General features: G+C 49.2%; 1 protein-coding gene across 5 annotated transcripts in view; it reads left to right on the top strand.

Moving 5' to 3' along the window:
• PPARA (peroxisome proliferator activated receptor alpha) overlaps positions 1 to 13,783 on the top strand; it is a 97,857-nt gene that overhangs the window by 70,966 nt on the left and 13,108 nt on the right. For all 5 annotated transcript variants that reach the window (XM_033233589.1, XM_033233591.1, XM_033233590.1 and 2 more), the window contains 3 exons: positions 1,796 to 1,956; positions 4,889 to 5,027; positions 7,063 to 7,265. In XM_033233589.1, the coding sequence (XP_033089480.1) occupies positions 1,796 to 1,956; positions 4,889 to 5,027; positions 7,063 to 7,265 (503 nt within the window). The remainder of the gene's footprint in view (positions 1 to 1,795; positions 1,957 to 4,888; positions 5,028 to 7,062; positions 7,266 to 13,783) is intronic.

The raw sequence follows: 13,783 nt of genomic DNA, 5'->3' as shown, positions 1-13,783 counted from the left end.
ATCCTAGTAGGTGTGTGGTGACACCATATTGTCATTCTCATTCTCAGTGCCCCAATGACATATGATGCTGAGCATCGTTTCATATGCTTACTTGCCATCTGTATATCATCTTTGCTGAAGTGACTGTTCAGATCTTTTGCCCATTTTTTTTCGTTTTGAGATGAAGTCTCGCTCTGTCGCCCAGGCTGGAGAGCAGTGGTGTGATCGCAGCTCACTGCAAGCTCCACCTCCTGGGTTCACGCCATTCTCCTGCCTCAGCCTCCCGAGTAGCTGGGACTACAGGTGCCCGCCACCACGCCCGGCTAATTTTTGTTATTTTTAGTAGAGACGGGGTTTCGCCATGTTAGTCAGGATGGTCTCCATCTCCTGACTTCGTGACTGCCCTCCTCGGCCTCCCAAAGTGCTGGGACTACAGGCGTGAGCCACCGCGTCCGGCCCCCATTTTTCAATTGAGTTGTTTGTTTTCTTATTGTTGTTGTAAGACCTCTGTGTATATTACCACATGTGTATTGAAAATATTTTCTCCCAGTCTGTGGCTTGTCTTTAATTTTCTTAGCAATGTGTTTTGCAGAGCAGAAGGTTTAATTAGCTTTCATAAATTCCAACTTCTATTTTCTCTTCCATGGATTATGCATTTGGTGTTACCCACACAGATTTTTATACTGTATTCTGGTGCCATTTACTGAGTTAACAATTGTGGAAGAACTGGAAGGAAGAAAGCAAACAAAAAGAGTTCTGCGTGGCGCTGTCAGCTCGGGGGCACGGGGAGTCCTGCAGGGTGAGGTATGGGCGAGGTGGTCTGGTGATGTGTGCAGCGGAGATGTGCGGTCCCGAGATGTGCGGATCAGGAGATGTGCGGGTCTGGAGAAGTGCAGTTCCCAAGATGTGCGGTCCGGAGATGTGCGGGTACCCAGAGGTGCAGATCAGAGATGTGGGGGTCCGGAGATATGCGGATCAGGAGATGTGCCAGTCCCGAGATTTGCGGATCAGAGATGTGAGGGTCCCAAGATGTATGGAGCAGGAGATGAGGGAGTCCGGGGATGTGCGGAGCGGAGATGTGGGGATCAGGAGATGTGGAGGGCCAAGAGATACGCGGGTCTGGAGATGCGCAGATCGGGAGATGGGCGAATCGGAAATACGCGGGTCCAGAAATGTGCGGAGCGGAGATGTGCGAATCAGGAGCTGTGGGGGGTCAGGAGATGCGCGGGTCCAGAGATGCCGGGGTCCGGAGATATGCGGATCTGGAGATATGCAGAACAAAGATGAGCAGATCGGAAATGCACGGGTCCAGAGATCCACGGGTCCGGAGATGTGCGGGTCCGGAGATGCGCGGGTCCGGAGATGCGAATCTGAAGATGTGTGGATGGGAGATGTGCAGGTCCAGAGATGCACGGGGCGGCAATGCGCAGATCGGAGATGCTCGGAGCAGAGATGCTCAGATCGAAGATGTGGGAATGAGGAGATGTGGAGATTGGAGACACGCGAGTCCGGAAATATGCGGGGCGGAGATGCGCGGGTCTAGGGATGCGTGATCTGAGATGTGTGGGTCCGGAGCTCGGGGTCAGCTCAGCAGCAGTCGGAGCGAGCATGCTGGCTTTGGGAGCACAGGACAATGGCAGCTGTAGGAGTGCAAGAGGGTGTGACCGAGAGGCAGGACCCGGCCCTGCATGGGTGTTCTGAGGTTTACGCCTCAGCATTAGATGCCTCATATGCGAAATCACATGCTCGTAGACCCGGTTCAGACACAGGATAGTGATGCCTGGGCTATTCATCCATCTCTCCTCTTTTTCCCCAGACACGCTTTCACCAGCTTCGAGCCCCTCCTCGGTGACTTATCCTGTGGTCCCCGGCAGCGTGGACGAGTCTCCCAGTGGAGCATTGAACATCGAATGTAGAATCTGCGGGGACAAGGCCTCAGGCTACCATTACGGAGTCCACGCGTGTGAAGGCTGCAAGGTAGAGGGGACCTGGAACAGGGCCCGGTGGCTGCCACCATCAACCACTTGTGGTTACTTTTATAGCAAATGGCAGTCATTACTGAGAGACTGCAGAAAGTCCCGGATAAGAAACTGACCTCAGGCCAGGCGCCGTATCTCACGCCTATAATTCCAGCACGTTGGGAAGCCCAGGCGAGTGGATCACCTGAGATCAGGAGTTCGAAACCAGCCTGGTCAACATGGTGAAATGCTGTCTCTACTAAAAATACAAAAAAATTAGCCAGGCATGGTGGTGGGCGCCTGTAATCCCAGCTACTGGGGAGGCCGGGGCAAGAGAATCTCTTGAACCCAGGAGCCAGAGGTTGCAGTGAGCCAAGATTGCGCCACTGCACTCCAGCCTCGACAAGAAGAATGAGACTCCGTCTCAAAAAAAAAAAAAAAAAGAAAAAGAAAAGAAACTGACCTCAGTAATAGATTAGCCTCTCTCTTTAGAGCATAGAACCCCCCAAGAGCGTGAACCCTATTTTGAACTGTGCATTTGAGGGATCTAGCTTGTATGCCCTTTATGAGAATCTACTACCTGATATTCCAAGGTAGAACAGTTTCATCCTGAAACCATCCCTCCTCATCCCCCATCTGTGGAAAAATTGTCTTATATGAAACCAGTCCCTGGTGCCAAAAAGGTTGGGAATTGCTGCTTTAGAGAGTCTAGGACAAATGGTTCCTCTGTGCTTTGTAAATACTTAGAGAAGTGTGTTCTTTAAAAGAAAATAAGCCACATTGGGCTGGGCGTGGTGGCTCATGCCTGTAATCCCAGCACTTTGGGAGGCCAAGGTGGCTGGATCACCTGAGGTCGGGAGTTCAAGAGCAGCCTGGCCAACATGGCGAAACTCTGTCTCTACTAAAAATACAAAAATTAGCCAGGTGTGGTGGCAGGTGCCTGTAATCCCAGCTACTTGGGAGGCTGAGGCATGAGAATTGCTTGAACCCAGGAGGTGGAGGTTGCAGTGATCCAAGATCAAGCCATTGCACTCCAACCTGGGAGACAAGAGTAAAACTTCGTTTCAAAAAAAAACAAAAGAGAAAAGAAAATAAGCCACATTAAGAATATCACTTCATTCTAATACAAGACAGAGAGCCATTACCGTTGATCTCTGGACCCTCCCTGAAGGCCAGGTGGGGCAGGTGTTCTCATGCTCCTGCCGGGGGAATTGGCCATCAGAAACACAGAGTATCTTGCTTAGGGTCCCCTAGCTCCCAGAAGCAGAGACTGGAACCACAGACTGGCTGCTCCTGCGCCCTGGCAGTTCCTTCCTGCACATCAGGGGCTTCTCCACCCCATTCGAGCCACAGGAACCCCCTGTGTATCTTCATCCTCCTGCTGGCTCAGCCTGCCCTAAACAGATGTGACCCGGGCCAGGCGTGCATGAAGACAGGCTCTGTTGTCCCACATGCTGCCAGCTGGACTGGTGGCCCTTCCATGTTTGCCAGCGTAGTGATGAGGAGAGCCCCTGTAGCAGCGTCCCTTTAGGGTTGCACAGCTGTGCTCAAGTCTGGCACCTTATGTACATGATATGTGCGATATCATCATCTGAATGTTTGGTTTGAATCAGAAATCCCTTCTCACGGTGCACACTGCAGGTGTTGACTAACTTGGAAAATGCTACTGCTTTTCCAGCACAATGTATGATCTTGGAACACCAGCATTCTGCCCAGAGTCAGGCCTGGCCTCAGAGGCCTGGGCCACAGGGAGAACCTCACGGCCAGAACACTGTGGCATTCTGCCGTCTAGAACCCTCTCTCCCCACCCTTCTCATTCTAACCCCATGTGTTCCTTAGCCTCCCCACTGTGCAAGCCTAGGTAAAGACATTATAAAGACATCAGCCTGCCCCTCACATTCCCCAGCACACTGCTGTCCCTCTCCTGCAGGCCAAGCATACCCCACTGTGGCAAAAATATAGAAGAATGACTTAAAACAAAGAGGAAAAAGAACCCAAAGCAAAAATGAACTCCTTCGCAAGTTTTCTAACCACATACCTTTGAAAAAGCTCCGTATAAAGTGGCCTTTTCCTTAGGGCCATGATTAATTACTCATTTAGTTTTGTTTTTTATGGACTTTTTAGTAACATTGTTTGTTGCTGGGTAGAGTTTAAGATGCTTTTACCAAGCAAGAAAATTGTTTACAAACAGCTGGCTTTTATTATAATTTTTGTCTTTGAGGGAGTTAATATACTCTTACAAAAATTCCTAGAAACTCTTTAGTCACAAATATGGAAATGTCACAATGCTGGGGATAGTTACATTCATATACATTGTAACAAGGCTGAGTAACTCTTTGGAAAACTGTAATTGTGTTTTCCCAAGTCAGATAAGGGCATTTTGAAATGACTTTGAATGCTGCCTCATTTTTTGTTTTTCACATTAAATGTAATGATATTTAAAGTTCTGTATTTGTCCCAATCTTTTCAGACTTTTTAGAAGAGCTATTTTTCTTTTTTTCTTTTTCTTTTTCTTTTCTTTTCTTTTTTTTTTTTTTGAGACAGAGTCTCACTCTGTCACCCAGGCTAAAGTGCAGTGGGGTGATCTCGGCTCACTGCAACCTCTGCCTCCCGGGTTCAAGCAATTCTCCTGCCTCAGCCTCCAGAGTAGCTGGGATTACAGGCACGTGCCACCACACTCGACTAATTTTTGTATTTTTAGTAGAGACAGGGTTTCAGCATGTTGGCCAGGCTGGTCTCGAACTCCTGACCTCAAGTGATCCACCTGCCTTGGCCTCCCAAAGTGCTGGGATTACAGGCATGATCACCACGCCTGGCCTAGAATAACTTTTCCCTAAATTTCGTTCATTTAAAAAGAAACAATAAATGAGCAACAAAAAAGGTGAGTAAAGCAAGTGTGCTGGTTTCTCAGTCGCCCAGGTCTTTAAATCCACTGCGTGTTACCCTCACAGGGCTTCTTTCGGCGAACGATTCGACTCAAGCTGGTGTATGACAAGTGCGACCGCAGCTGCAAGATCCAGAAGAAGAATAGAAACAAATGCCAGTATTGTCGCTTTCACAAGTGCCTTTCCGTCGGGATGTCACACAACGGTAGGTAAGGTGGCCCCACACATTTTCCCAGTTCGTTCCACGGTTCCCCTTCTTTGTTCCAAGGGAACAGACCAAGCTATGGATGAATGTGCTTCAACATTTCCCACCCAAGTCATTTTGTAATCAGAGTGGCCTAAGAAAATAAAAGTCGCCCAGGCGTGGTGGTTCACGCCTGTAATCCCAGCACTTTGGGAGGCTGAGGCGGGTGGATCACTTCAGGTCAGGAGTTTGAGACCAGCCTGGCCAATATGGTGAAACCCCGTCTCTACTAAGAATACAAAAATTAACTGGGTATGGTGGTGTGCACCTGTAGTCCCAGCTACTCGGGAGGCTGAGGCAGAAGAATCGCTTGAACCTGGGAGGCGGAGGTTGCAGTGAGTCGAGATTGTGCCACTGCACTCCAGCCTGGGTGACAGAGGGAGATTCCATCAAAAAAAAAAAAAAAAAAAGAGAGAGAGAGAAAGAAAGAAAATAAAAGTCTCCCAGGCTTGGTGATTCACACCTGTGATCCTAGCACTTTGGGAGGCCGAGGTGAGTGGATCACTTGAGGTCAGGAGTTTAAGACCAGCCTGGCCAACATGGCAAAACCCCTGTCTCTACTAAAAATACAAAAATTAGCTGGGTGTGGTAGTGCACACCTGTAATCCCAGCTACTTGGGAGGCTAAGACAGGAGAACAGCTTGAACCCGGGAGGTGGAGGTTGCAGTGAGCTGAGATCACACCACTGCACTCCAGTCTGTGCAACAGAGTAAGACTCCGTCTCAAAAAAAAAAAAAAAAGAAAAGAAAAGAAAAGTCTCAAATAGCTGAGATTCAGTGGCACATTGGACTTGCTGTTAGAAACTTCAAATGGTAGGCCGGCGCGGTGGCTCAAGCCTGTAATCCTAGCACTTTGGGAGGCCGAGACGGGCGGATCACGAGGTCAGGAGATCGAGACCATCCTGACTAACACGGTGAAACCCCGTCTCTACTAAAAACTACAAAAAACTAGCGGGCGAGGTGGCGGCGCCTGTAGTCCAGCTACTCGGGAGGCTGAGGCAGGAGAATGGCGTGAACCCGGGAGGCGGAGCTTGCAGTGAGCTGAGATCCGGCCACAGCACTCCAGCCTGGGTGACAGCGCAAGACTCCGTCTCAAAAAAAAAAAAAAAAAAAAAAAAAAAAAAAAAAAAGAAACTTCAAATGGTAAGACTTTGATACAGAATCGAAAAACCAAGTGGAAGGCACCAAAATGACAGAATGTTCGCCTCGTCCATAGGAAGGGTGTGCCACCTCAAACATCTCGCCACATTATGAATTTCCTTCTAGCCAATCATCTAATAGTTTTAGAACATGCTAATTGTGATGTGAATGTAACTAAAGTAAGTCGTTTGTAAGACTTGCATGTCTACCTTCTGGAAAAAGAAGCAGTTATTATATAAACTCACCCTGAAGCCCTGTTCACCTCCTTCACTCAAAGGTTGATGATGCACCTGATGGTGGTGTGCACCCTACTAATGAGACGAACAATGGTGTCACCTTCAGCCTGCACCTGTTTAAAAGTCTACAGTGGGCCGGGCGCGGTGGCTCAAGCCTGTAATCCCAGCACTTTGGGAGGCCGAGACGGGCAGATCACGAGGTCAGGAGATCAAGACCATTCTGGCTACAACGGTGAAACCCCGTCTCTACTAAAAAATACAAAAAACTAGCCAGGCGAGGTGGCGGGCGCCTGTAGTCCCAGCTACTCGGGAGGCTGAGGCAGGAGAATGGTGTAAACCCGGGAGGCGGAGCTTACAGCGAGCTGAGATCCGGCCACTGCACTCCAGCCTGGGCAACAGAGCGAGACTCCGTCTCAAAAAAAAAAAAAACAAAAGTCTACAGTGTATGGAGTTTGAGTTTCTCATCTCTCCATAGTAGAAAGCCAAATAGTAATCAAGGATGGGTCTGAACTGCCTGTGAATTTTCATTCCTGGTTTAAGTCCTGGGGGAGCCCCTCGTCCAGCCCTGTCTGCACAGTCATGACCTCACTGCTCATGCCTGTTTCCCCCTCCAAACCCTAGCGATTCGTTTTGGACGAATGCCAAGATCTGAAAAAGCAAAACTGAAAGCAGAAATTCTTACCTGCGAACCTGACACAGAAGATTCTGAAACCGCAGATCTCAAATCTCTGGCCAAGAGAATCTACGAGGCCTACTTGAAGAACTTCAACATGAACAAGGTCAAAGCCCGGGTCATCCTCTCAGGAAAGGCCAGTAACAATCCAGTAGGTGTTTGCGGCCGTTCTGGGTTCTCTTGGCAACATGGAACCAGTGTCGTAGAGAATGATTAAGGACACACGTGTTGAATGTTGAGAAAATTATATTTATCCCACAGTTAAGCAAAGGACAGCAACAATAGAAATAGTTCATTCTGAGACTCTGAGCTCTAGCTTAACAACAACTCCTTTCTTCTTGCTTGGAATCACCTCAAAGATCTTAGCCACCATATTATATTGGCTATGTAATTAATACACTTAGGAAAAAAATAAACAAAACCTTAATAGCTTACCAAGCACTAAGGTGATTTCTTAGGTGCATTTTTCTTTTCTTTCTTTTTTTTTTTTGAGACAGAGTCTTGCTCTGTCGCCCAGGCTGGAGTGTAGTGGCCGGATCTCAGCTCACTGCAAGCTCTGCCTCCCGGGTTTACGCCATTCTCCTGCCTCAGCCTCCCGAGTAGCTGGGACTACAGGCGCCCGCCACCTCGCCCGGCTAGTTTTTTGTATTTTTTTTAGTAGAGACAGGGTTTCACCGTGTTAGCCAGGATGGTCTCAATCTCCTGACTTCGTGATCTGCCTGTCTCGGCCTCCCAAAGTGCTGGGATTACAGGCTTGAGCCACCGCGCCCGGCCGGTGCATTTTTCTTAAATAGAGATAGGATCTTGCTCTGTCACCCAGGCTGGAGTGCAGTGGTGCAATCATAGTTCACTGCAGCCTTGAACTCCTGGGCTCAAGCAATCCTCCTGCCTCAGCCTCCCAAGGAGCTGGGACTACAGATGTGCACCACCACACCTGGCTGTTTTTGTTGTTGTTGTTGTTTTGGTTTTGTTTTTGTTTTTTGGTAGAGAGGAGATGTTTCCCAGGCTGGTCTGAAACTCCTGGCCTCAAAATCTTCCCACCTTGGTCTCCCAAAGCACTGGGATTAAATGTGCAAGTCATGGCACCCAGCATTAACTGAATTTATTAAAAAAAAAAAAGAAAAGAAAAAAGCTGACCAGGCTAGGTGGGTCACACCTGTAATCCTAGCACTCTGGGGAGGCCAAGGTGGGCAGATTGCTTGAGTCCAGGTGATACCAGCCTGGCCAACATGGAGAAACCCCATCTCTACTAAAAATACAAAAATTAGCTGAGCAGGGTGGCATACGCCTGTAATTCCAGCTACTTGGGTGGCTGAGGCGTAAGAATCGCTTCAACCCAGGAGGCAGAGGTTGCAGTAAGCTGAGATCATGCCACGGCACTCCAGCCTGGGTGACAGATCGAGACCCTATCTCAAAAACATAAAATAGAATAATAAAATAAATCCCTATTTTAAGGTGTATTAGTCTGTTCTCACACTGCTATAAAGAAATACCTGAGACTGGGTAATTTATAAAGAAAAGAGGTTTAATTGGCTCGTGGCCCACAAGCTGTACAGGAAGCTTCTGCTTCTGGGGAGGCCTCAGGGAACTTTGACTCATAGCAGAAGGTGAAGTGGGAGCAGGCGTCTTACATGGCAGGAGCAGAAACAAGAGACAGGAGGTGCTGCACACTTTTCACCAACCAGATCTTGTGAGAACGCTATCACTAGAGTAACACCAAGGGGATGATGCTAAACCATTCGCGAAGATCACCCCCATGATGCAATCCCTCCCCCCAGGCCCCACCTCCAGTACTGGGGATTACAGTTCACCATGACATTTGAGTGGGGACACAGAGCCAAACCATGTCGTAAGGCTAGAAAATGAAACCACTCACTTCCCACTCAAAATGTGCTCTTGGTCCTTTCTTTTAAAACTATCCCTCGCTCTCAGACAAACATGCCTACATTCTTTTTCTGCCTTCAGTGAAAAGGCAGTGACATCTCGGGGCTTAGAAAGGGCCACCTGTAAGCCAGGTGCGGTGGCTCACGCCTGTAATCCCAGCACTTTGGGAGGCCAAAACGGGCGGATTATGAGGTCAGGAGATCGAGACCATCCTGGCTGACACGGTGAAACCCCGTCTCCACTAAAAACACAAAAAATTAGCCAGGCGTGGTGATAGTTGCCTGTAATCCCAGCTACTTGCGAGGCTGAGGCAGGAGAATTGCTTGAACCCAGGAGCTAGAGGTGGCAGTAAGCTAAGATTGCACCACTGCACTCCAGCATGGGCAACAGAGTGAGACTCTGTCTCCAAAAAAAAGAAAGGAAGGAAAAGAAAGGACCACTTGTTACAGAAACCCTGTCTTTTAAGGTAGCTCTGGACCTTTTCAGAGGCACCTAAGTTGCCCCTCATAGCTCATCCTCCATGTCCCCACCTGCCTGGCCCAAGTCTTCCTTCCCCCTCCCCGACAGTTAAATAAGCCTTTGTCTCCATTACAAAACAAATCTCAGAGCTACCTTCAAAGAAGAGCCAGCCCTCAGTTGGTGAATGAAGATACTTTTTTTTTTTTTTTTTTTGCCATTTTCCTATGAACATGGTGAAACAGGTTTAATTTGTATTAATGAATAGCTTGAAGCAATCCTTACTGGGAATTACAAGGTGGAATTTTAGTCACAGGAAAATAAAGCATTTCACAAGCTACTTACTTTCATGAACAAACCAAACCTCTTCTTTAGTGAGTCCTTTAATTCTTCAGTGAATTCTCCAGTTAAACAGGCTGAGACATTTGAGAAGTTTCCAGCAGACACCCACGCTAGGCAGCCCCAGAGGCTTCTCCCAATTAGACCCTTCCTGGATCATGAGAGTGAAAGACAATGTAACTTTTAGCTTGGAGTCTCTATCCTGGAGATGATTAGTACAACCTAAAATTGGGAAGACTAAAACTTTTGTTTGCCAGCTTATATTTCTCCCTTGGATTTACGAATTGAAAGCAGGCTGGGCATAGTGGCTCACACTGTAATCCCAGCACTTTGGGAGGCTGAGGCAGGAGGATCACTTGCAATCCAAGAGTTCGAGACCAGGCAACACAAGGAGACCTCGTCTCTACAAGAAATGATTTTTTTTTTTTTTATTTAAACTAGCTGGGCATGGTGGCATGTGCCTATAGTCCCTGCGACTTGGGAGTTTGAGGCAGGAGGATGCCTTGAGGCCAGGAGTTCAAGGCTGCAGCGAGCCATGATTGCGTCACTGCACTCCAGCCTAGGCAACAGGGGAGACTCTCTAAAAAATTCAAAGCAGAGTTAAGTTGTCTTTGTCCCTAATGACCTGCCCCCAGCATTGGGTGCAAATGGTACTCCTGGCGTCCTCCTGCACCTCCCCTTGGAGACCCCCAAGCTCTGGGAACCCCATCACCCTCAGCTGAGGGTCACATGCAGCAACTTGCAGGCAGGAATCTATTTGCATTTTAACCTTAAAGAAATAAATAATAGGCCAGGTGCGGGGGCTCACGGCTGTAATCCCAGCACTTTGCGAGGCTGAGGCAGGTGGATCACCTGAGGTCAGGAGTTGGAGACCAGCCTGACCAATATGGTGAAACCCCGTCTCTACTAAAAATACAAAAATTATCCAGGCATGGTGGTGGGCACCTGTAATCCCAGCTACTCGGGAGGCTGAAACAGGAGAATTGCTTGAACATGTGAGGCGGAGGTTGCAGTGAACCGAGATCACTCCACTGCACTCCAGCCTGGGTGACTCTGTCTCAAAAAAAAAAAAAAAAAAAACGAAATAAGAGGGCAGGGCACGGTTGCTCACGCCTGTAATCCCAGCACTTTGGGAGGCAGAGGAGAGCAGATTGCTTGAGCTCAGGAGTTCGAGATCAGCCTGGGCAACATGGTGAAACCCTGTCTCTACCAAAATACAAAAATTTAGCTGGGCATGGCAGCGTGTGCCTGTAGTCCCAGCTATGTGGGAGGCTGAGGCAGGAGAATTGCTTGAACCTGGGAAACGGAGGTTGCAGTGAGCTGAGATTGCACCACTGCACTCCAGCCTGGGCGACAGAGCGAGACTCCGTCTCAAAAAAAAAGAAAGAAATGATAGATGAATAGTCTAGGATTGGGGTTCACAATTTGATTTTCTGTAGAAAAAGAGAACCGTGCACTCTTCTAAGAGTCAGATGCCTCCTTCCACCCACACCCCCAAAGCCAGAGCACCATAGGTACCAGTTATCAAGACAACCTCCAACCTTCATGTCACTCTTTGTGTTTGATCACATTGTTTGCTCCAAGCCAGGGTCCCACCCCATGTCCTTTCTGCATGCAGGACATTGGAGGCATGGCCCCCTCCTCTCTGCCTGGCCTGCTGATGGGCTTTCCAGAGCTGGCTCCTTCCAGTGCAGGATACCCTCTCTGCTTAGTCTGGGAAAAGGCCCATTGGCAGGATGCCCACCACCAGGCCACACAGCCCGAATCTCTTGGCCAAGCTCTGGTTTTGTGGCCATGGTAGGTATTGGAAGACCATAGCCTGTGTCCCTTACACATCTCAGAAAGCAGCCCCATCTGTGGGTGAGAAATCTGTTAGGGAGACCAAGCATCGGGCTGGAAACACTCACCTTGGTCTCTGCCCAGTGGCCCACATCCAGTCCCCATTTCATCACTTTCCAGCCTGGGTGATCTCACAGCCCCAGCCACGCCCCACAGAGCCTCAGGAAGGCACACTGACCTCAGGGCTGGCTGCTGACTTCATTTCTGTTTGGGGATGAGAGGCGGCACAGTGAATTGTCCAGGCTGGTAAACTGATGGATTCACACGAACCGTAATGGGCTATGTGCTGAGGAAGGCAGGCTTGCCTCCTCCCTGCAGAGGCCGCTGGGGTGAAAGCAACCCTGAAACGTTCAAAGCCTTGATGGGGAAGCACAGGGGATGGATGGATTTTAATTTTATTATATTTATTTTACTTTTTATTTTATTTTATTTTTTTGAGATGGAGTGTTGCTCTTGTTGCCCAGGCTGGAGTGCAGTGCTGCAATCTCGGCTCACCATAACCTCGACCTCCCAAGTTCAAGCAATTCTCCTGCCTCAGCCTCCCAAGTAGCTGGGACCACAGGCATGCACCACCATGCCCAGCTAATTTTGTGTTTTTAGTAGAGACGGAATTTCTTCATGTTGAGGCTGGTCTCGAACTCCTGACCTCAGGTGATCCACCCGCCTCGGCCTCCCAAAGTGCTGGGATTACAGGCATGAGCCACCATGCCCAGCCTAGATTTTAATTTTAAAGCAGCCCTCTGGTTTGCTAGAAGAGGGGAACTGAATTTCTCTTTGCGGTGGTCAATGCCTTTCTTCTGTCAAGAGCAGCTCATGGTCTTCAGACCAGATGACACAAAGCCCCATGACTGAGCTGGAATGGGCTAGAATGCTGGGGGGTCTGAAGCCGGTAGGGGAGTTGTGGGGGACCTAGAATCAGCCAGGAGGCTTGGGTTGGGGCTGGAACTGGCCAGGGTGCACGGAGGAGGCTGTGGGGGCAGGGGGAGGCCGCTGCATGGAGTAGAACGTAGATGCCGTTGATTGAGGAGAGGTGGGTTTAGCTGAGGGGAGGAGTGAGGGGTGGATGGAGCATGTCTATACCCATCTGGACACTGGGACTGTTTGAGCCCCTGAGATTTCAGAACCGTGGGCCAGAAAATGGTCAGGGCCCTTGGTGATGGGGCAGAGCGCCTCTGAGGAACTCACTGCCCCTTGATTTGAGGGTGACAGGGATGGAAGCAGAGCCAGGGGGCCGAGGGAGGCAATAAAAATGGGTGCTTTTCAACAGCGTCTAAAAAGGTAAGATGCTGATCTGTCAGGGGTTGAGAATGTCGTCAGAAGACTTTGGAGGAAGCAACAGAAAATGAGACTGAGGGGCTTGGGCAGAGTCAGCGCCCTCCGTGTGATGTCTGTTTCCTCATTCCCCTGCAGCCGAGAGTTCAGCCCCCAACATGCAGCATGCTCATGCACAAATGCACACACACACACACCCATGTGCACACGGGTACACAAACATACACATGTGCACCCGCATGCATGCTCACACACATGCACCCACACTCACACATCCATGCATGCACATGTACACACTCACACATACACATGCACCCCACATGTGTACACAGATGCACCTCCACCCCCACACATGCACATGCACACACACATGCACCCACACATGGATACATGCACACTCACACATGTACCCACACCTGTGTACACACACACACACATGCTCATACACATGCATCCACACACACACTACAAACCCACGCATTCACACACGTATACAGACACGCACTTACTGCACATATGTACATAGACATGCTCACATGCATGCATATGCACACATATGTACCCTCACATGCACACATGTACCCACACACATGCACACGTGTACACATGTATATATACTGCTTGCACACATACCCACACTCACATGTGTACACATATGCTCATACACATACACACATGTGCACACACTTGCTCTCACACACACACTGTTACTGTTTTGGGCTTAAGAAGCTGCTTTGGAGGCCGGGCGCGGTGGCTCAAGCCTGTAATCCCAGCACTTTGGGAGGCCGAGATGGGCGGATCACGAGGTCAGGAGATCGAGACCATCCTGGCTAACACGGTGAAACCCCATCTCTACTAAAAAATACAAAAAAACTAGCC

The sequence above is a fragment of the Trachypithecus francoisi genome, unplaced genomic scaffold (genome assembly GCF_009764315.1).
Source record: "Trachypithecus francoisi isolate TF-2019V2 unplaced genomic scaffold, Tfra_2.0 Lachesis_group14, whole genome shotgun sequence".
Lineage (NCBI taxonomy): Eukaryota > Metazoa > Chordata > Mammalia > Primates > Cercopithecidae > Trachypithecus > Trachypithecus francoisi.
This window is presented reverse-complemented; position numbering and strand designations above follow the sequence as displayed.